Here is a 23,993-nt window from a genome sequence, read left to right as displayed (position 1 = left end):
GGCTTGGCGCAAGACCTAGAAGAATGAAGAGTATACGGCACTTCCACACACGTGTGTGTGCTGCGACCGTAATAGACATAGCAAACGCAGTGCAAATGGCACTGTTGCGTATACGCAAAGCGTACACAGCATGCCCCCACGATGTGCCTCGCGGGCATGCAAGTCATGTCCGTAGGACACGGAAAGTGCGACCAAACGGGTCATGTGAGGGACGTCCGCAGGACGTACTGGACACATCCTTACGATGTCCATGTTTTGGAAGTTGACGTCCGTACGATACCCATGGGACATCCTTGTTTTCATAGTGCGCACGCTCTCCGCCAATATGAAAGGAAAGACTTCATCTGTGTTCAAACAGCGATCCTTGCAAACATGCACGTCAGAGCCTCATTCACTGCTGTTTGTTTCGTTGTTCTCCTCTGTTGAGGAATTCCACTCATGCACATTTTCCTTGTTTACAAGCCCCCCCCCCCCCCCCCAACACGCACACACACGCGCACGCGCGCGCACGCACGCACGCACGCACACACACACACACACACACACACACACACACACACACACACACACAAACGCCTTTGCACACAAATCTGGTTTTCCCGTTGATATTGGCGGTGAGCGCACATACGGGTGTGGCCTCATATTGACTTAGCGCCGCGTCTTGCATTCGCTTCATCAGATCACTTATTTACGCATTGTATTCAAAAGCTTGCAGCAGCGTCCAGAACGATATGTTGGCGTCCCTCTGTCGAGTGAAAAACGAAACTATACTGCCGGCTCTTCTAACTAGCTATTCTGGCATGTCATTACAGGCGGACCTCGCATAATTGGCGGGCATCCGTCTGACGAAAAATGTGGACCGATCCCGAAAACAGTGCGTGAAGTCTAACACACCTATAACACGTGAAGCGCTAGCTGTCACACGAGGGAACGATGCGAGAAGCTGACACGTGACCCGCGCTCCAGACGTGCCAAAGAAGCTTCGACTTATAGGCACGAAAGAAGCATTATGTATGCGCTCGTGGCTTATAAATTGTTAGAACATTGAGCTGTTGTGCTGGAAGACAAGAGGAGAGCCATCGCAATCACGCGCACCTTTGTACTTCTCCCACGTTGAATGTACGTAACAGAAAAAAAAAAAACTCTCGAGGCGTGTCGAGCGTACGCGATCGTCTTCACAGCGTGAGTGAGTGAGATACAGAAGCGTCACTTCTGTGACGTCACTACAGAAGCGTCACTAAATCGCGAGTGAGATACCGAGAGATACATAAGCGTCACTTTGATGAATGAGAGCGTGCAATGTCGCCCGAGGCGAACGCAGCTGTCGTGACGTCACAATCATCACATTCCAAGTATGTCGTCGCGTGCTTTCTTTCTTTTTATGCGGGACAGGTGCACAAAAACCGAGACATGGATGGACGCATGACTGGGTTCGTGGGTCGACATAAAAAAAAAGAAAACAAAAAGAAAGAAAAAAGGCGCGCGCACGCGCAAAGATTGCGACGTCGGGGACCCCCTTGACATCATTTCACAGCGTGCGTGCGTGTGTGTGGGAGGGACACTTCAATATTTTCTTAATTTTGCTATTTGAGTACATACTAACGGCTCTGTTTGGACGCTCAATGTCAGGCTTATTGGTCAGAATTCAATCATCGAAGTAGCCGTACGGACCCACTCCGCGTCGCACTTAACGAGCACGCCAATACCGTATTATCCCGCATTTAGGCATCCCATATCAAAATACTTATCAAACTGATCAAAAGGGTGCGTTTACAATAAAATCAGGTCGCCTTTGTTCTCTTTGTCAACTTCATTTTTTTTATAAGCTCGTCGAAAGAAGGACGGGTGCTGAATTTTTCTACGACGCGATATGTAAAATTAGCCCAACGCTGCGGCTGCAACACCAAATGAATGAATGAATGAATGAATGAATGAATGAATGAGCGTGCTGCTATTACTGGCAGCGCAACCTTTTTCCAAGACGACGCAGCCGCAGTGTGGGGCGACTCGCCAAACGACGCCACTGCACAGACCTGCTGCACTGTAATGTATGCATATCGCTGCACTATTTTCTGCCGCGCATCCGTCCACCTCAGCGCGCCTCGCTGCCTTCGCGGGAACGCTGCACGGTTCTAAAGTGGCCGGGCGGAGTATGGCTGTTGCGTAGACGCGGATACGCGCCGCATCCCTCTCCCTACGGCTTCCAGAGGCTATCACGCTCGCTAGTTTTCTTTCTCGTTAATTATTTTTATTTTTCTCTCTCTGTGCCTCCACCACCCCTCCGGCGGGCCCCCCTTAAGGTTTCGCCCTCTCCTGGAGGTCGTCGGACGGCCTCCCAAAGCCCTGGTATCGTGGGAGAGGAGCAGACGGGGACGTTGTGGCTCCTCCTTTCCTTCCTGCTGAACTGGCCAAGTCTCGCTCGCTGTTCTTTCATTCTTCATCGTGCGTTTTGCCGCGGCTGTCTGTGTGTGCCTCCACCATCGCAGCGGGCAATTGGCTCGAGATTTCTGTCTTTGTTTTTTCTGGCATGGCATGCTTCATGGTAGCTGGCTAGCAAGATAGCTGGGATTGGGAACACCCCCCCCCCCCTCCCCCTCCCTTTTTTTCTTTTCTTTAACCTCCTAGGGAATGTTTTGCCCGCACATTTTTGTTTCTGGGAGATGATGTAGTGCTTTGTTTATAACCAGACTTGTAATGAAACTAGTCAGGCTTGATGATGGAATAGCCTGTGTCTCGTGGGCATCCTGAACCTTTCTGCTCGTAGGCAGACATAGCAGAACTGGGCGCAATGCAAATGAGATCTTGCAAAGGAGAATTAAGGCCCTATAATTTGTCAGGCTGCCCTACCCTTGGAATTATGGCTATTAGTTGAAATTTTCTATGATGTAGGCATGGGTTCGTTAACAAAGCACATTGCAACCATTTTATTGTTCTTCGCAATGGGCTAGCCTCGCAGCATTTATTTTGAGCGGTTGTCTCTCTTGCATTCACAATTAACGTATATAAGGGCATAACTTGCAGCACATTGATAAATTGCAACACATTCGATTGTAAGTGTTACTACTAGTTGAATCCTGATTGGTAAGGAGATTATGGGTATCCCGAAGGGCTTGACTTTCTGCTAGTCACAGCTATAAGAGGAAGCAGACAATGTAGGTGATGTTTGCTAAATGGCTCTCATTAATATAAATATATTGATTATATCTAAATTGTCATCCTTGTTTCTGACAACCTGTAAGCCAGACCTGTAGCCAGGCCTGTATATAGAGGCTAAATAAGGTTAACCGATATGAAACAAAAGATTTTGCGTGAAAAATTTAGCTTCAGTGGCCTTGATATAAAACGATGCACAATGTCCTTTGAGTCCTTATGGACAAAGTTTGGGCAAATTCATGTAATGACCATCATCTCCATGCTGAATGAATGGCTGTACCTGCAGCCGACACAGGTGCTGGCACCAGATTGCCCTTGAACATTTGTGATATGAAACTGTGTGTCAGCATAACCAATAATTTGATGTGCCATTTTATTCCATCTTAAAATTTGTTACAGGGCAGGCTAGTGTGTAGTTATAAGGCATGACTGAACTGTGTGATAAATGATTGATTCCGCAAGTCCCTTCCAACAAGCCTTAACGCAGACAACGCAAAACAGTGCCCATTATTTGCTCCACATATTGGTGTGAGATGGTGGGGCTTTGCCCAATCAGCTGGTAAACCATGTTCTGTGGGAGAGACATTGCTCTGTGTAGCTGTGTATGTACAGAATTTTCATCTCTATGTCAAATCATATCACAAGATATGATCAGATAGTGTGCGTCAGTTGTAGCCTTCTTCCTTTCCTTTGATGGTATTGCTAAAATTAGGTGTTCAGTTATCACACACCTAACACAATCATACATTTGGCTTAGCAGAACTCCGTCTTCCTGACCCATCTTTCTCACGTACTGCTAAGTATCAGTATTATTTTTTTAATGGTACAGTGTTTCTACTCTGCCCCATCTAAACACAATTTCGCGCCACTTCTACATGCTCACTGTTCCTGTTAATGAAGACTCTACCATATTTAAAATAAAAAGAGCAAATCACATTGATGCAAGCGTATATTAAGGCCAGTGATTCATCTGTGGTGCATACAACACTCACTCAAAATCTGAAAAAAAAAAATTCAGATAATTTGTCATAGCAATGGTCAGCGTGCGGTCAGTGTTTGGAGTTGCATGCATCTAAGCATTTTTCACTAGTTTAGTACTATGGCCATCAAAATTTTATGGGATGTGCACTCTATAGCAAACTGAGCCTCACGAAAGCCTTGGCTGCCAAAGCTTTGGCCTTCATGAAAGCTTTGACATTTGGACTTACAATTTGAATCGCTACATGACACTAATACAGCGCCTCATTGGTTTAGACTCAGCATGCCCAAACTGAGCAGTATAACTTTTCCGAAGAATCCGCATCTCTGGAACTTTTATACACCGACTGTACATAATTGTGCTGCCATGTAACAGGCTTTCACTTGAGTTTGTGCACTTCTTTCAGTGCCCACAATTTGTCAAACTGCTTTGAACATGTCCAACTCTCCTCGTGCTTATGATTCTTTAACGAATGAATACTGGTTAGGGGAAATGCCCTAGTATGCAGTGTCTAAACATTTGTAAGGGTAAACCACGTTTTGCCATGCACTATTTTGTGTTGATCGGCATCTCCTTTTCTTTGCAGGTCTTCCCGACCCATTCTGCAAGATCAGCGTAGATGGTTCGGGCCAGTGCCATTCGACGGATGCCTGTAAAAATACTCTCGATCCCAAGTGGAATCAGCATTATGACCTGTAAGTTAATTTCCCTCCGAGGCACTTTTTTCAACTCTTGTTTAAATTAAGTGTGTTCAAGCGTGTGCATGCTTGTATCATAATGCACACTATCAAAGCATTTTTGAAATATTCTACATGTTAAAGAAGCACTTGCCGCAGAACAATGCTTGGCCTTTTTGAATCTCATTCAAAGCACGCCCTCTGCATGAATTGTCATTCAGTAGACGCAGAAACGATGGATGTGCCTTGAGTATTCTAATGTTAAGAGTTCTTGAAACTTGTAACAGCTGCGCTATTACGTGGGGCTCTTTGTTGGAAGCCTTCAGTGGTGTGCCTGTGCGTGGCTCACCTGTCGTTTCCTATGGCCAGGTACCTGAGCCGATCGGACTCCATCACAATCAGCGTGTGGAACCACAAAAAGGTCCAAAAGAAGCAGGGGGCCGGCTTTCTCGGATGTGTGCGCATCATGGCCAATGCCATACAGCAGCTCAAGGACACTGGCTGTGAGTTACCTGTATCTGCGGCTCTTTCTTTAGGACATTTCAAATGTTGTGTACTTCATTCCCGTTTCCAGCGCACTATAAACATCGCGCTAAGTGAAGACGTGGGACACGGCATAAAGTGTTGTGTTGTGTCCCATTTATGTTGTGCTGGTAACACAAATCAAGAACATAGCAACCAACTAGCCTCACTAACAGCATTACCTTAAGATGGCATTGCAATTGACTTGATTTAATCGATTTTGAATACCCCGTTCGGCATAATGGGTCTGTAAGTTGTTACAGATTGTTCTTGTACAGATTGTTCCTTTTAAGTTTATTCTTGGGACAGAGCTTTTCTATTGATATTTGTGCATCTCCATGCCAAATATGGTGCATACGCTGGCTGGGATCCCAATTTTTCACTTTTGTGAGGGAAATGACCTCGAGTGTACTTGTGGAGCCTGTAGAGGCGGGCATAGAAGCAGTTATTTTTCTCGTCATGCAATTCATGTGCACTTGATTTGCCATTGGAGCAACTGAAGTAGCAGATCAGAATTGTCACCCATGGTAAACATGGGATGGGATAGCAGTGGTCCGTTGCAAATGCATTATAAGAAGTAATTGTAAAGGTGAGGCATGACAAACACCAGTAATAGCTGCCCGTGCAAGCTGCCCATGTAGCTCCTTGAAGTGTTTCAACCAACTTTATATGCTAAAGCTGATGGCTACGCACTGTGCAAGCTATTGTTTGAGACAGCCATTCATTAACACGGCGTGCAGCTTTATGTGGACAAGAAGCTATGCATACAAATAAACTGTAGCAAACAAACCTCTAAACATGAAGCAGTCTTGATATTCGCGTGAATATTGCTGGTGGAACCACTGTTTTCATGATGGCTATGTCCTTATCAACGAACAGCATTTCAGTAAAGGTCTCCTGGTAGTGTATTGTAAACATGACAGAGTCCCAGTAAACTTGGCAGCAACTCCAGCACTAGCAAAGACCCAATCAAATGATAGAAAAATCTAATGAAATCATGTGATGTACTTTAGATAGTAAGCAAATGGGGTGAGAGGGCTGGGTAGTGCTGCAGAAAGAATAAAGTTAATTATGGAAAACTGTTGGTGTTTGTAAGGAAAGCCTGAGAAGTAAATAAACCAGGTGAACAAAAGAGGTAAGCCAAACGTGGATGCCACGGCTGACTTGAAACCATAAAACAGGACTTATTTGTCTGGCAGAGTTTAGACAGTTATAGTATAGCGTACGCAACTATAGCATACGCTAGAGTATATAGCATACGCTAAGCTGCGCACATTTGTTACAGTTTTAGTCGCCCTGCAAGATCTTCGGATCTCAGGGGCCATATGCCGTCATCGCTGCTATCTCCCGACTTCACCAGTATGTAGTGCTCAGATCTCGAATTTTTCATTAGGCTTCAACTCATTCGGAACGAGAAGGGATCTTGAAAACTCCACAAGTTTAACCATAATATTCTCTCGTCGAAGTGGCCTGAGACTAAGCGAAAGCCAATTACACAGTCATCTGCTATGAACGAAGTGAATTTTACAGAAGCAACGTCAAATTCAATTCGAAGCGGGTAGCTGGGACCGCTGCAATGTTCTACGTAAACTATGCGAACCACTGACGCTAAATCTGCGAAATAGCATGCGTATGCTATACGCGATGGATTGTTTAGCATTTTGCGCATACCCGCTATTTTACAGCATACGCTAAACCAAAACCGTCTTTTGATGGAAGGCTCATAGGTTAACACCACCTGACTGCACCTAAACCCATGCTGTTTGTCATGAGAGCTGTGTATATGCTAGCTTTTGCATAATCATTGTACCTTGTATACACTGTAACTTGTCAGCAACATGATATCCGTGCTTTGTTGTGCTTATCTTGTGGGGTCTCAAGTGCTCTTGGGAACAAAGGAAATGACAGCACAGTAGTACAAGCACAAAAAAGAGAGCTTTTTTTTCACCTTCCGTACAATAAGCCAGCTACTTGAAATACATGCATGGAATAGTTCCTCAATAGAGATAAACTGAAAAATCGAGCAAGTTCGGCTCGCGATGCCAGAATATCGGGTACCCGTTGTGGTTGCTCAGTGGCTATGGTGCTAGGCTGCTGAGTACGAGGTTGCGGGATCGAATCCCGGCCACGGCGGCTGCATTTCGATGGGGGCAAAATGCAAAAATGTCCATGGTACTTAGATTTAGGTGCACGTTAAAGAACCGCAGGTGGTCGAAATTTGAGCCCTCCACCACGGCGTGCCTCATAATCAGAAAGTGGTTTTAGCACGTAAAAGCCCATAATTTCATTCAGAATATCGGGTGACTAATGATTGTCCATGTTCAAAGCAAATGCCTGAGTCACTCTCGGTCGTATTCTCGTGAACGGAAGTGCGAACATTCTCACAACCTGCAACTCATTCCTTTCTAAGTGAGGTGTCTCATGCTCGCCAACCTGTCCTCTTGTTCCCGACAGACCAGCGGCTAGACCTGATGAGGAATACGCCGGGGGAGGAGGGTGGGGACCTTGTTCGAGGCCAAATCGTCATCAGCCTACTCTCCCGGGATGGGCACGGCCTCGGAAGCCAGAACGTCGTGGTCGACAACAACCTGAGCGCCCTTGCTTGTCACGAAGACCTGCCTGAAGGGTATGTACCTGCCTCCTTTTTTTTGTCCACTCATGTCCGTGTGATGCTGTGCTACTTTACCTGACGTGTTTGTATCGGCACCTCACTCTAGATTCCTATGCATATGTTCAAAAAGGCAGTCGCCGGACTTCTTTGCAAAGCCACATGCACTTTCAAAGATGAGTCTGTAGTCAAACTGGATTTGGAATTGAAGACCTGTACAGCCTCGAATCATTTCTCGCTCTGTCCCCAAATCTTGAAAGCCTTTTGTGTGACATTTAAAGTCGACATTGATAATTAATATCTTAAGGGTGCACTCAGGGATATGAGAGATGCTAGATAGTGGAGGGTTCCAAATTAATTTTGTCCATTCGGAGCTTCTCTTAACATGTGCCTGAGTAATGGCCCATGAGTATTGTTGTCATCGGCGTCTAGATTCAGTCTTGGTGCTGTTTAGCCAGTGAACACTGCAACAGGGAGTGTGCGGTGGGTTCTTGCTTCACACTTTCTGGATTTCCTTTTGTGTTTGCGCGTGTATCTGATTAGCTTTGTAACTTGTGCATTAACAAGTTGTAGTAGGTGTCAAACGTAATGGTTTGTGTTGCAATCACTATTGTGCACTAGACATGATGGTATGTAATAACTGCACATGTTTTGTGCCAACAGGAAATAGCACTTTAATTAAGAAGCTTCCCAGGTTGCAGGAAATGTAAGTGTGACTATGTTCTAGCTGTACCAGCCTTTTGTATCCAAGAGGTAAAAAGGAGTTTGTCTCTGTACTGTCGTAGTGTGGGCTACCGTCTCGGTTTACTGGTTTTCGAAATATTGCTTTCAGTGTGTGCTGATGGGCTAAAGGTAGTGGAAGTGCACACTATGGAAGGAATGGCATTTATTTCAAAATCGTTCAGCTAATGTTGAACAGTAGTCACACCTCGGTACAACGAAGTAAATATAAAACATTTCCAATATCAGTGTAGTGAAAGTACACCTATAGCAAACATCAGATATAACGAGGGTATTTTAGTGTCAGATACGACTTTGTTATTACAAGGTTCAACTGTACCAGGTGCAGCTGTGAACAAAAGTATGTGGAGCAGGTTTTCTACAAGAATGCTGAATTTCCTTGATGCCTTGGCATGTATAACTAGGTACCAAAAACTGCAGTTCAAAGTTGCAGTGCAGTTGTCAGTTTCAGGTTGTCATTCTGAGTTTCCAAGAAGTTCGTTTTTTTTGTGTGTGTGCGTGCCAAAGCTGTGGTTCGCATTCTTTTGATCATGCGCATATATCGACTGCGTACTCGTCGCTTTGTCATTCTGTAGGTAGTGCTGGTTGTCGCATCACGCAAAAGTGAGAGCATCCTCGAAGTGATCAGTTGAGACTATGACCACAGGTGCTTCTCGTTGATCCAGTAGATGCTGTGGCATGTAATGATTCTTACCGGGTGGTTACGACAAGGTTGTCTTCCCCATTCAGGTGGGAGCAGCGACGAACGGCCACTGGCCGCCTCTACTACGTCAACCACTGGAGCCGCTCCACGCAGTGGGAGAAACCGCTCAGGTTAGTCATCGAGGAACTTTGTTTTAAGGCAATTGTGTAATCATTTTGCCTTATAAACAGGAGAGTGACACTTTAAATGTTTTCTGACATTTGAAGGGACACTAAAGTGAAAAATGATTTCTTCTGCATCAGTAAATTACCGTTCTACAATACCAAAAACACCACTCTTACAACGATAAGGCATTTGGTAAGCCAGAAAAAGCACAAGAACGAAGTACAGGTGGCGACGCCTGCTTAAGTTCCCGCACCTGGGGGCTGTGACGTCTTGGATTTTGATGGCATCTTCTAGGGCCTGCTAATTATATATAACAGCACAGATTGACTATATTGTGTTCTAAAGCAACCAAATATTAAACATGGCAAGTTTCGGGAACCTTTATTCAGCCACTGCAGCCCAAATTCGAAAACATACTCTGGAATCCCTGACGTCACGCTGACGTCAGGGATTTGGCGTGAATTTCAAATACTGATACTTTGACCTTCATCCTATCTAATAATCAAACTATTTTTTTTAATGACTGCCTGCAGGGCTCTCAAACAATGTTTCATTAGTCTAAACTGATTTATTGTTTCGCTTTAGTGTCCCTTTAACTAGCTTAACTAGCTGTAGGATGATGTATGGCAGCTCTGCAGTCGGGTGAAAGTCAATTATACTGAAAGGTGGAGGAGGCACCTTGTGTGCTGAAAAAAACATGAAATGGGGAAAAAAAACGAAAAGACGTCGAGGGCATTATACATTTTGCTGTTATCTGGCCGAAACTTGTCAATTGGTAATCATTGCGAAAGAAGTACATTGTTTTTGAAAATAAACAAAAGCTCAATCTGGACTTTTTGTGGGCTTTCCCTTCACCAAGAAAGACCCAAAGGCGTAAAAACACTACAGAATTCGCGACATTACCAGCACAGTGCCCTGTGCACCTCAGTATGGTTGTGAAAATCGTGGAGAGGTTTGTCTTATCTCTTTTATTTTATTCAGGTTATTGCTTTTTCGTTTTCTTCAGAGGTATTGTCACAGTGTTTTGAAGCTTTCATCCACCAGCGTAGACATGGTGTTTTCTTTTAATGCCATTTTGTCAGTCTTCTACTGATGTTGGTAAACACACTTGTTTTTGTATAGTCCCGATGATCTCACTCTAAAGCATTACTGAAATGTTGCTTTCACTACTGTGACTGTACTCTACGACTCTTGCCTGATCATATGTTCAAACACCTTAGCTGCCGGTCTGTAATTGTTCTTACCTATTGCAGTCTTGCTTTTTGGCTCATATTTTCTCAGTAGCATCGCTCTAACAAAACTGAAATGTTATGCCTTGAGGATTTAGAAACTGTGCGCTGTCTAGAGTTGCTGTGTTAAAAAGTTTCTGTTGCAAGCTACATTTTGTGACAGAATAGAGGCAGCACATTTAATATTAAAAGGGTGCAGGACCAGAATAGGATGCAGGGCAGAACAGTTTAGTTGATGGAGCAAACCTTTTTATCTGGAAAGCAGGAGATGGATGTACAATTCAATTGTTGTTGGCTCTCGCCACAAAAAAGAGTGCCTATCTGCCACGTAGTCTGATTTTTCAGTGTTTGATAGCTTGTCACATTGAAAGTAAGGAAAACAGAATGATCCCTTGCATCTGGGTTTTACATGTTCCACGCATTGCTTCTGTTTGCTAAAGAAAGTATAAAAATCAAGAAGTTGGGTAACTAACAGCTTGGTGACGACCAGCATCACGTATACCCTCCAACTAGTCCAATTCCTAAATCACTATTATGTAACGACTAGCATCGGGACCTGTGTCCCACTCGTTTTAGTGCTAAGCCCTATAGGACTGGTTTGGACAGCTTAAAATGCTAGACCATTTAGTCCAATTTTCTGCTGCGAGTGAGGATGGCGCGCTGTGCTTGAAGCGTTGGCATTGACACGCCTTTCGTTTTACCTTTCTATCCTCCAGGCCTGCATACGAAATGGTGAACATGGTTGCCCCCCTGTCTAACCGGAACAGCATGCATGTCGGCAGCATCAGCGCTGGCAGCGCAGCCAACTCTCGGGCTCAGCGCCGGTCTCTGCCTCCGCCTGCATCGTCCACGGCCAATGATGAAGCGCAGCCACCTCCTCCTCCTCCGCCTCCACCTCCTCCGCAGGTTGGCCAGCTTTTGCATACAATTTGTTTTACCTGCTTGGAACCTGCATTCCTATAACAGCGATGCACTATCGTACATCATGCATGTCTACCCTCCTTCCCCCCCCCCCCTGCATGGCAGCTTTGTGTTTTTATAGGTAAAGTACTACGTACTTTGCCTATAAGGTACAAAAGTAAAGGTATAAAGGTAGTATAAAGGTAAAGTATGTATTACTTATACGTAAGTACTACATACTTTACCTATAAGTACTTGCTAAGTACTTATTACTTACTGGTAAGTACTATTGGTACTACTTACTGCTAAGTACTTACTAAGTACTTTGCTGACAAAGTACTTAGTAACATCAAAGATTGGGCTTGTTGGTTCTGCATGATTCAAGATGTAGCAATGTGACCCTAAGAAGGAGATAAACCAAAGGGTGGCATATGTACCGAACAGCAGAGTTTGCGCGAGCAAAGTAACAATGCTTGCAATGGTAAAGAAGCGTTTTTTAGCCATTCGCTGTAGCACTTGTGGTTGCACACAATGGTGGTTTTAACAAATAACCATTGTCAGTGGTCATCACGATCACCGCCACATGCAAAATTGTCGAAGCAGCACAGACAGTGCAGGGAGGCACACCATATGTGAGCAAGCCATCCGTCAATTTATCGCAGAAAGAACCGTCTTTTTTGGGGTGAAGTGCGGGCTTGTGGTATGTTTTTTATTGTTGTTTTGTATGCGCTGCTCTCTTGTTGCTTTTTCCTTTATTCCTTGTTTTCATTCTACAGCACATGTATATTTGTCGCTTGTTGTAAAAGATTCAGAGTTGAAAGGTTAGCGCTTGTCCTTGACCGCTCTTCCATTTCTGTCTCGGTCCGAAGTTGTGCTGCTGCGTTTCGAACCATGACAAACGTGACTTAGAGTCGTGACTTTTCTCGTTCAGGATGAGCGCAATGGAGCACCACCATCACCGTCTCCGCCACCTGCGAGTTCTCCACAGGCGGACACACCGCAGTCCAACGCTCGGCGGCGGTCGACGCGGCATCGTAACTACCTGGCCCGCAACCAGCTTCACAGGGCAGCTGACCTTCCTGAGGGATATGGTAAAAAGCCTCATTTGCATAGTGAAAGTGTATTGGTGAGTATTACTCAGCCATGAATAGTGCCACTGAAAAATAAAATCATGCTGATCCCATGCCTTGTAGTCCTGCACTAGCACTTAACTTATTGTTATCGCTTAACGGTTGTAAATGAGCATTCCAGCTCTCTCGAAGCACTAGCTGCCATGATCGAGTAGCGGCAACGGTGAGAATGAATCATGATGGCACTTTTAGACACATTTGCTCATTTCTAAGCATTAATGCATGTTTCAGTCGTCACGAGCACTGCGAGCGAAGAAGAGTCTGACAAGCAGTTTATCCCATCTTCCTCCCTTCAATCCCACAGAGGTGCGGACGACACAGCAGGGCCAGGTCTACTTCTACCACGTGGCAACAGGGGTCAGCACATGGCACGACCCCAGGGTGCCTCGCGACTTCCCCTCTGGCGACCTTGAAGCCCTGGGACCCCTGCCTCGGGGCTGGGAGATTCGTTCGACTCCCACGGGACGGCTGTACTACGTGGACCACAACAATCGCACCACACAGTTTACCGACCCTCGCCTCCCTCTGCTGGGACTCACGCCAGCTGCCAGGTAAGCAAGCTTGTGAAGACTTTGCTATTATGCAAAAGCTTTCTTTTTCTCTCTCTCTTTGTCTGTCTGGGCGAGGGAACTGAGCCAGTTAGAGAGACGGATTCCAAGCCAGGCCAATGTCTTTTCATTCCAGGAGAGCACTGCCCATGTCCCAAATGCCATCGGCACAGGGACATCAGATGTCTCCTGCCCATGCTTCACCAGCGCCTTCTGCTCCGACCTCGAACATGACCTCCGGATCTTCGAGCCTTACATCGTCGAGCACGGCGGCTCAGCCCAGCGTGGCTCCATCCAGCACTTCCCGAGAGGCACCACCTCCGCCAGCAGGCCCGCCTGGTGGACAGCGTAGCCCACCGGGTCCGCCCAACCCATTAACAACGAACGCCAACCCTCCCGGCGGGAGCGTCCAGCCACACGTCAACAACGCTCCCTCGCAGCCGACTAACCCGTCGTCGCTGCCGCCCCCTCAGAGCCCCATGTCACCCATCAATGTAAACGGCTTGCCACCTGTTGTGCCTTCAATGACGGCGACCAACAACCACCGGAACAGCTTCTTGTGAGTGTTGCTTCATGTTGGGGCAAAATTTTGAAGCTAGCGTAATCACGGGTGCTTGTCCTGTGGTAAGGTCTGAATCCGAGCTAGTTGATAAGCCAACACCTTTGAAGGCAGAATGCTGTTTGCCGCCAACTTATCCTGTCTCTTGTGCTGTTCTATTAAAGGATGTTCTGCGACTTCACTGCTTTGAGCACTATCACCCTTGTGAGCATTGCCACATTTGCAAGATGTTCCACACTTGAGAAGTGTGGAGGAGCATTGCGATTTTCGTCAACAGTACCGCATTTATAGACTGGGCAAGTTTTATGAGCAGTGCCACACTCGTGAGCAGTGCTGTGCCATCATACAAGTACTGCCACCGGCAAGGATAGTGGCAATCGTGTGACCATGCATTGTACTAGTAAAATAATGACCTGTTGTCTCATTTACTGCCTAGAGCTTCACTGGCCTTAATGAATTACTATGCAGGATATGAACAAAGGTTAGGAACATGACATGAAATGTTGTAGAACACAAAGTTGGACTCGCCAAAGGAGTCATACAAGATCTGCCAGTAACGTAGGGATTTTTGTGAAGAAATCTAAGGGAGTAAAATAAACCAAAGTTTCTATGGCAGGTTGGATGAAAGAAGTTGACAGCACTGAGCTGCTGTAGAGTGTCTGTAAAAATGTTCTTTTTTTTTTTGTCAGAAGTATATTTATGCTACCATAGTTGTAGCTGAGCTTTCTATGCTGGTCGGGTCATGGATGGCACATTCGAGCAAATCTGGTCTTGGCATGTTTTGGCGATACAGATGCGTACTGTTGCAGATGCACTGGATTGCCAGCACTCGCTTATATGAGTACATTTTTTTCAGTTCCCAGTTTTTACCTCCGCTTTCTGAAGGAACCCAACACTAGTAACCCCATTGTCCCCCTTTCCAGCACACGACCGAACTTCCCTTTGTCCCTCCCCCTTTTATCACCTGTCCTGTTTTTCACTCTTGTCAGTACATTGACATCAGCTTCCCACACTTTGTGCCAGCTGATTCTCCTCCTTCTCACCCATTTAGGGTGGGAGAGAGTGAGCTACGCTTACATATAGACACCACTAAGGAAAGCAGCTGCTGTCCTGATGAATACAACTCCCCTTGTCAAAATGTTGGCCCCACCAACATTCCCTGTTCAACTACTGTTACTCCCTTCAAGCCTCCATCTTACTGTCAACTTGTGTCATCTTTGGATTATTGGAATCCAGTGCTCTGTTTATCTCTGCGTTAACGCATCACTGCTTCAACCTTTCACAGTCCTACCTCCATCTCTTCCTTGCTTCTTTTTACTCCTGTACTCAATTGCATTTTGCTTATTTCGACTGCTGACCTGTTATCCTGTCACTTTACCTCCCCCTCCCCTCTCTCTCCAGCATAGGGTAGCAAACCGGATCTTCCCCTCTGCTTAACCTCCTTGCCTTTCCCCTTCCTCTCTCTCTCTGACGTCTTAACGCTCATGTCAGCTCTGGACCACAGCATTTCTGGAAGGTGGGGCTTGTCAGCTTACACGTGGGGGTGCGTCAGCTAAACGCTTGTCACAGAACCACTGAAGTGAGTGCGCACTCTAGTCTTGACAGTCCCCTCCCTTCCTGCAGCGGTGGCGGCGGGGTGCCTTACCTGGCGAACAACAGTCCCGCACCGACGGTCACGAGTCCCACGTCATCGTCGGCGCTCATCATGGAGCGCTCGTCGTCGCCCGAGCTGTCGTGCCTGCCCAAGTACAAGCGGGACCTGGTGCAGAAGCTGACGGCTCTGCGGCAGGAGCTGCAGACGGTGCAGCCCCAGTCGGGCCACTGCCGCCTGGAGGTCTCTCGGGAGGACATTTTCGAGGTGACCGCTCTCGTCTGAGTGCTTCGCTGCACGTGGGTGGGCATACTCGCTCGCAAATACACCCACCCACATTTACTGCGCAGTCATTTTGCAAGCCCGAGATCGAGCGTTAGTGATGGAGGCAGGGAATGGGCTTGAGTGTGAACATGGAGAGAGTGCCGGCTAAGGCGGGTACGAACAAAAGTCGGTGATGGTGATCTTTTATGGACGTGAGTGTGAACTTAAGTGACTTTAAGGTAAGCGGGTGGGCATGAGTATGTATGCGAGTGAGTGAGTGCCGATGAATGGCACTCATCGGTGATTGCGAATGTGAGTCAGTGTTGGTGAGTATGAGTGGACACGAGTAGACCCGTGAGTGAGCGCCAACGAGTGTGAGTGCATGTGAGTGTCAGTTAGTGCATTGCCTGCGAAAATATTAGTGAAACAGTATGAGTGAGTATCGGCTCGTTCTGCCAACTTTCGATACTGCCCGGAATATCTAGTGCTTGTGCTCTCACGTGCATAACATTAGCATAACATAACACTAGCATAACATAGCATAACATAACGGCTATTGGCTTCATGCATGCAGTTATCAGCTTCTTGACAGACAAAAGAAAGGACAGTAGAAGCTTGCTATTGCCCTGTCATGTTAGGTTGCTCATTATTTTAATCGGTAGTGGGACTGTAACATATTCGTACTTGTTTCTCAAAGAGTCCGCCCATCTGCTATTTTCAAGGTTGCGCCATATTCATGAAAACATAACTGTGTGACCGTGCGCAATACATTAAAGTGTACAGACATGCTGACACAAAGGGTACGGAAAGTACTGTGTGCTATGGTTACAGTTGACAGCTGAATAAAGTTTGACTTCTCAAGGTGAACATGATATTGCAGACTTAGCTTCTATAGCTGTAGCTTCTGTAAGACTGTATAGACAGGGTATGGAAAGGGTATGGAAAGTACTGTGTGCTCTTATTACAGATGGCAACTGGTTAGCACTTAACTGCCCAATGTGAACATGGTCTTGCAAACAGTAACTTATACATTTGCTTACTCCTTATAAAATTGCTTATACTTACATACAACTCGTACATTTTGGTTTGCGATGCAGGAGTCGTATCGGCTCATCATGAAGATGCGTCCCAAGGACCTCAAAAAGCGGCTCATGGTCAAGTTCCGTGGCGAGGAAGGCCTCGACTACGGGGGCGTGGCCAGGTGGGCAGGGCTTTATATTTCTAAGAAATAAAGAGAGAACAGAACTGACAAGTCTCGAATAAACAAGCGAGGATGCTGCACCATAGCCTGCACGGCATCGTGGGGCATCCCTCTAGCATTCATAGACGTCTCGTTGTTGCTTAGCTTTAGTATTTCCTGGTGCACTAGCGTATCTGAGCTGCTCCTGTCTCCTTCATTCACTGGATTTACAGAATCCCACGTTTCTTGGCCACATGAAGCCAGCAGACAGAGCTAAGGAAGGCATAGGGGAAGCTAACTGCGTGCTTTTAATTGAAATGTAGAATTAATATTGAAAAGGAAAACGAATGTGGAAGAAATGGCAACGTGCTGCTGTTTAAAATCAACCCTTTTCTGCTTGAATAAATGAGTATAGAGTCTTGGAATAATACTTAACCAGTCTAAACTATATTGACCTGTTGACCTTTGTGTCCCTTGTAGAAACCCTGGTGGCAGAAATTATTCAGCAGCGCTTTGCTTCAGTATCTATCTCTTGCTGCCCGGCTGCTGGATTCATGACATTAAACTTCATCACTTAATAATAAACACACCCATGTTTAGCCAGTGACTTAGCTTTCCTTTGTACTAATCTTTCTATGCGTTGCATCGTCGCCTGTCTTGCAGGGAGTGGCTGTACCTTCTGTCGCACGAGATGCTGAACCCGTACTATGGCCTGTTCCAGTACACACGCGACGACATCTACACCCTCCAGATCAACCCGGACTCCTCGGTGAATCCGGTGCGTGTCGATAGTTCCGTGCCACTTCGGTGCCGACTTGCACACCTCTGTATATTTTGGTCATGCGAGGCTGCTGCATTTCTTTCAGACATCCTGGCCACTTATGAACCGGAGTGTTGTGTCATAGTGTTTGTTGTTGTTGTTGTTGTTGTTGTTGTTGTTGTTGTTGGTCATCTGTGGCATACTGCAGGGCCTGCAACAGGCAGGAGCTGTCTAGATTTAGCGCGGCCCCCAGATACAGAGTGTATGCCCTCAGATCTTAGTTGTAAAGCACACTCCCACCGACGACGTGAGCAGGTTGTGCGACCATTTGCGACGGGCGACCAAAAAGCGATTGAAGGCAACGGATGCTCACACCGGCAAGTGTGGCCGGCCAGTCGCCATCTGCTCACAGTTGCATCACCACATAAAATCAGCAATGGCATATACAGACGTCCTGTTCCTGTGCATCTGATTGGCTCAGGAGTTTTGCGACTGCAGTCTCGCAACTGAAAAATCGAACAGCAAGTGACTGGCCCAAAATGGTCGCTTTTCTAGAAAGGCGACCATTTGCGACTAGTCTTGCAACTGCTGCCAACTGCTGCCAACTGCTGCCAGTTGTGTATGAGCCTGTAGCCTGTGACACTAGGAACTGGTTACCAGCAACAGAATACTGTATCCTTAACACTTGCTTATCGCAGTTGTCACGATGCAACCCAATCAGAGGTGTATTGATTCATAGTGAAGCCGTTAGCTAGAACACATCGTCATTGTTCTCAGAACCTGTTTGTTCTCATTGCTTTAGTTCTGACCAATTAGAATAACGTACCTCCTTTTGTTCTCGTTCCACTCGAGGTGCAAACGTCACAGGTGTAAGAGGTTCAGTGACTCCACACTGCGACAGCAGTGTGTTGTGCATATCAGCAACAGATCGCTCAGAGCGTTCCTCAATGTTAATAATTTGTCCCCTTGCAAAGGGCTTAGTAGATTTGGCAAGTATGTCGTCATCATGCTTCTGATCAGTAACCCATTGTGATCATTTGTAATGGGAAGTGCCTCGGGAAGTAAAATATGTTGCCCCTCTTCTGCAGCTCTGGAATGTTTCAGACATGCTTGATTTGTAACGGCATCATCGACACAATCTCAGAGGTCGTTGGGTGCTCTCACTGATGAATTAGAGGTATGTGACATGATTCGTGATATTGAACTGTGCACTATCTGACTCTGGAAGTACGTGAAGGCGAAGGAGCTGACCTGAAATAAAAACATAGCGGAAGTCTGGGTGACCGTCTGTGGTGCTCAGTAGCCAACAGGAGTGGCCTACTTAAGTATCACTGGGGCAACTGAGGGAATGACTGCTATGTGCTGGTGGCGAATTGGCTGTTTATTTTCTAACTAGAGCATGTGAATGTTTTTATTATTTTCTTTTTTTTCAAAGTGAGCAAAATTTCGAAACCGAAACTAAGCAAAAATGACATGTATTTGGAACTACACACCTTTATGTGCATAGCTTGGACACTCGAGTATTCGAAATGAGCCAATTTAAGCCATGAAAACTTCGTTACAAAAATGTGTTTGCCATTGACAGTTAATGGCTTCTGCGCCATTTTTTTTTTTTTTCATTTTTCCCCACTTCACTGCTGATAAATTTGACTCACTTTGAAAAAAAACACTCCTCACATATATGTACGTGGCACGGGGGTTTCGCTGGCCACCTTGCGGCAATGAAGATAACAAACTCTACGAGTTGTGACATTGCTGAGATACATTTATTTAATGGAGTGAATTGCTCATCCCAGAAGCATCCTGGTGACATCGAGGTCACACAGGCAACCTGTGAACTTCTAAGCCCCATAGTTTCCTAGAAAAACCACTAGAGGGGAACTCTGACGCTAGTGTCCATGGGAGCTTCAGGCATGGCAGTTCAGTCAGCACAGAAGTGGTAATTAGTACTTACATGGATTTGCATTCGTCCTTCTGGCTTCGAATGGCTTTGTGGCTTTGTAGAGTGACCATTTCCAACAAAATAGTTTAACCTCGTTATAGCAGTCACATCCGACATGAGAATACCTTGGTTACATCCCATGTTCGTTATAAGCATACATTTGTTACACGCTGGTGTTGGTGGAAAAGATTTAGCATTTGCTCAGTAACATCCGGGTTTGTCATATTGAGGTTTGACTGCATTGCATTGTAAATGCAACATTTCGCAATGATTGTGCTTTTGTGCAGCTTGTGTTTAAAAAAATTATGGTTGCTTTGAAGTTTAGGTAGATAAACCATAATAAATAATGCCACAGGCATGAAAACTAGACATTTCCACGTACTGCCCATTGTACCCAGGGCAGCTGAAAGATCACAGGGCCAGATTACCCTCAGGTAATTTTCTCAGAAATTGCGAACCTCAACTGGCTTAAACTGTTGTGATTTGCACGTGTGGCGCAAGTGTCAAAGTGGCGCTGGCCTTGTTTCATTGCTTGGTGCAAAGCGTTAAATATCTCGAAATGTAATTTTCTTTTTCCTTGTTTGTGTGTTGCGCAGGAACACCTGTCGTACTTCCATTTCGTGGGACGCGTCATTGGGTTGGCTGTGTTCCATGGCCACTACATAGACGGCGGCTTTACGCTGCCTTTCTACAAGATGCTCTTGGGGAAGCCCATCCACCTGGACGACATCGAGGTCGTTGACCCGGACCTGCACCGAAGCCTGACCTGGATGCTGTGAGTCGCCAAGCCAGAACGTGTTTGTTTGGTTGTACGTGGGGCAGTTCTGAGAGAGCTAAGTTGAAAGTGCATGGAATTCCGTCTTGAACATGCTTTCAACATGGCATTGTCCAGCTCCATGGTACGGTAGCGGCTCTGTAATTCTGGCTGAAGTACTGTAAGACCAAGCGTATTATACAAATCCCAGTATAGCATGAAAGATACCTTTGCAACAGCAAAATAATAAAGAAGTTGATTTTTGTTTCTAAAAAAGCCACCAGAAAACACAATTCAGTCATATGGGAAAAAAAGAAAGACAAACAACTCTTCAGCCCCTACAATGTTAAGTACCCCAAATAATATGAGAAGCAAGTTTGCTGCACCAAAATCTGAAAGAAAACGTTCTCATTATGTAAGGTTATGTTTACTGTGGCTTACCTTGACAAAAGTGTGGTTATTTACGTATGGACAAAAATAAACATGCCAATACTGGACCGTGACACAAATAAATGGCTTCGATGCTGAAGGAAATAGAACTGTAGCCAAGGAACAGCATAAGCAACACGTATGCACACAAGCGAAGCTGTTTTGGGGTTCTTTAGCACAAAGCGCACCTTTGAAGAGCGCTCCACACTTTTAATTTGTTGTTTTCGATGATTTCGTTTCTGTCATCCCTCTTCTTTCGATCCTATGTTCTGAAATTTTTTGCTGTCAAGGCCACTTCCCGCTGTGTGCTTGACTCTTTGCATTGTTCCCTTTCAGGAACAATGACATCGGGGACATCATAGACACAACCTTCTCCGTGGAGCACAATGCCTTCGGACAGCTCCAGGTTCACGAACTCAAGCCCAACGGCAAGGACCTGCCCGTCACGGACGACAACAAGAAGGAATACGTCAGGTACGTGCTCGCCTGTATACATGCCCTTTCTTCCTTTGCCTATTTCCTTCTTTTCGTCCTCCTCTTAATTTTTTGCTTTGTACTTAGGGCTTACGCAAGTTTAGACTTCTCCACTCATTTCTATTGCTGTAAACGAGACGGCTGACCTCGTACTCACAACATTGTTGAAGCAGAGGGTGCGGCAAATACAGTGGAAGCATCCTTTGTGACGACGTGGCACGAACTTATTTCCGTGTGCAGGTTGTTCGTCAACTACCGGTTCATGCGAGGAATCGAGCAGCAGTTCCTGGCTCTACAGAAGGGCTTCAGTGAACTCATTCATCCGAACCTGTTGAAGTCCTTTGACGAGAAAGAACTAGAGGTGAGGATTTTCCATTGTCTCCTAAGCGAGGTAGATTGGACAGTGATCTCGAGCTCAGCTTTTGACCTAACAAGATTGAGACTTTTGAGATGACTGGTGGACGAGGGAATTCGAATGCGTAATGCAGGTTTTTCAAATTTTTATGACTATAAGGGAGTAACTTCATTATGCTGCTGAGAACAGCACATTTTTTAGGGTGCAGCTTTGACTCGAAGTGAAAATCGTTGCCATTTTTGTGGGCATTACTGTTACCCGATGCTGCCTGCTGCTGCGACTCGGTCGCTGGGGCGCTCTGCTGCTAAGCGCAAGTTTGCGGGCTTGACTCCCAGTCACGGCTGCTACAATTCAGCGGAGTCAGATTGCCAGAAGTCCGTCTATCTCATATTTCCTCCTTGCCCTACTATACTTCACGCATCTGGTGCACGACATGGCTTTCATTGTGGTTGCTGCCACGTCGCTTGCGCAGCTGGTGATTGGCGGGCTGGGCAAGATCGACCTGGAGGACTGGAAGGCCAACACGCGGCTCAAGCACTGCACGGCCGACAGCAATGTGGTCAAGTGGTTCTGGCGAACCGTCGAGTCGTACAGCGAGGAACGGCGAGCCCGGCTCCTCCAATTCGTGACGGGCAGCTCGCGGGTTCCCCTCCAAGGCTTCAAGGCTCTCCAGGGTGAGGGTGCTGACGCCAGCAGTAGTTGCTTTGCGCCTTGTCATCTAATCACACGCCGCCATCACAGATAAGACAGGAGGATTTGGTCACTGAAGGAAGCGAACTTCACGCGATGTCTCTCATGCCTGCAGGAACGAGTCACGTCGCAGTACACGGAGGGATTTAGTGTCACTTTGAGCGAGCGTTGCTTGGTGTCAGTCACATTCTGAGGTTTTCGCACAAGAAAGTGTAGTGACACTTATTGCAGAGTGCGCTCACCGGCTAGTGCATTTAACAGCTAGTGAGCTCAACGGCTAGTGCACTCAAAGGCTAGTGCGCTCAACGGCTAGTGCGCTCAGTGAACTCGCTTCACGCAGCCCCTTTGAATTGTGCAACCCCAACAACACCTGTTGCTGAAGAGAAATGCAATATAATGAAACGCAGGCTTTGTGCACACACAAAATAATGGTACGGTGTGGACACTAAAGGTCCCCTAAACTCAACAAAGTAAAACTGCCACCCACAGCTGCAGCTGTGAAATGCATGGCTCGATGTTGTGTGGGCCTATCACAGAGTTGGTGCAATTTTTGTTACGCATAAGCTTGCATTACAATCCTCCTGTGAATGTCACTTCCATTGGCTTCGCCATTAAAGATGGAAAAAGAAGCTGTCTTCGAAGTTCGTTTGCTTCAATCAACACAAGGAGCAATCTAGCATTTTTAATGCTCAATTCCAGTGGCCACCACTATCTTGCCTTATGATGCATTGCCGCGAATGAAAAAAAATTGCTTAGGTTTATAATGGGTGTTGTTGACTGAGCAGTTTTTGTTAACACCATATGTGTTTTTCACAATTGAAAAGGTGTCACTAGTGATCTCTTTCCAAATATTAATAACCACATGGAAGGGCATTTTGTGGCACCCAGTCATTACTGTCATCGATTCTTAGTGGCACCATGATTTACCGCCTAGCACTGAGCCACTTAAGTGGCTTTCGGCAAAACGAAATGCAGTCAGTCAAGGTGACACAGTTTTTGCCAATACAGCATCAATACTGCTCTCTGTTCCGGTGAAGTGTTGCCGACTGGCACATTTTGTCCTCTGCATTTGCGTCCACCAGGTGACATCAGTCGCGTCCCCGTTGCTCCAAGTCAGTTCTGAGTGCCAAGTGGTCTAGTGGTTACATTTGAAAAAGAACAATTGAAGTTGATGGCTGAAAAAAAAAATTGAAATTGCATTTGCACTGTTTGCCGCAGGTTCCACGGGAGCGGCAGGCCCCAGGTTGTTCACGATACACATGATCGATGCCAACACGGACAACTTGCCAAAGGCACACACATGGTGAGTAGTGTCTTCTCTTTTCACTCTGTCTCCCTCTCACTTGCTCACTCACTCTTTCCAGCACCTTAACCTTTGCCTATTTTTTGCTGCTGCCGGAAGGCACTTGACTTGCCTGTAATGGATGACTTGCTTTTTTTTTTGCCTGTGCAGCTACATTCGGGAATCGTGCACTTTTGCGGTAATGTTGCCAGTTGTTTCATCTGCTGCACCTTATTGTAACATGCAGGAAATTTTCGGACTCACTTTCTCGGGAAAAAAAGAAAAAAGAAAGGTGCGCTTTAGATTCCTGTGAATACAGTATCTACACTGACCGTTATATAACGGACCTGCCGAAGTCCAATTTTCCCTCCCTACCACAACCAAAGTGTCAGCTGCACTTATTTACAATCTAATATAT

General features: G+C 46.0%; 1 protein-coding gene across 2 annotated transcripts in view; it reads left to right on the top strand.

The window, feature by feature from the left end:
- Smurf (SMAD specific E3 ubiquitin protein ligase) overlaps positions 1-23,993 on the top strand; it is a 118,619-nt gene that overhangs the window by 88,146 nt on the left and 6,480 nt on the right. For both annotated transcript variants that reach the window (XM_065454227.2, XM_065454228.1), the window contains 16 exons: positions 4,719-4,827; positions 5,179-5,312; positions 7,786-7,957; positions 9,410-9,493; positions 11,434-11,623; positions 12,549-12,708; positions 13,052-13,298; positions 13,432-13,854; positions 15,478-15,712; positions 16,807-16,910; positions 17,553-17,667; positions 20,188-20,366; positions 21,111-21,248; positions 21,489-21,609; positions 22,076-22,277; positions 23,512-23,596. In XM_065454227.2, the coding sequence (XP_065310299.1) occupies positions 4,719-4,827; positions 5,179-5,312; positions 7,786-7,957; positions 9,410-9,493; positions 11,434-11,623; positions 12,549-12,708; positions 13,052-13,298; positions 13,432-13,854; positions 15,478-15,712; positions 16,807-16,910; positions 17,553-17,667; positions 20,188-20,366; positions 21,111-21,248; positions 21,489-21,609; positions 22,076-22,277; positions 23,512-23,596 (2,698 nt within the window). The remainder of the gene's footprint in view (positions 1-4,718; positions 4,828-5,178; positions 5,313-7,785; positions 7,958-9,409; positions 9,494-11,433; positions 11,624-12,548; positions 12,709-13,051; positions 13,299-13,431; positions 13,855-15,477; positions 15,713-16,806; positions 16,911-17,552; positions 17,668-20,187; positions 20,367-21,110; positions 21,249-21,488; positions 21,610-22,075; positions 22,278-23,511; positions 23,597-23,993) is intronic.

This window comes from Dermacentor albipictus, chromosome 8 (assembly GCF_038994185.2).
Source record: "Dermacentor albipictus isolate Rhodes 1998 colony chromosome 8, USDA_Dalb.pri_finalv2, whole genome shotgun sequence".
Lineage (NCBI taxonomy): Eukaryota > Metazoa > Arthropoda > Arachnida > Ixodida > Ixodidae > Dermacentor > Dermacentor albipictus.
The sequence above is the reverse complement of the archived record's forward strand: the minus strand, read 5'-3'. Positions and strand labels throughout refer to the sequence as shown.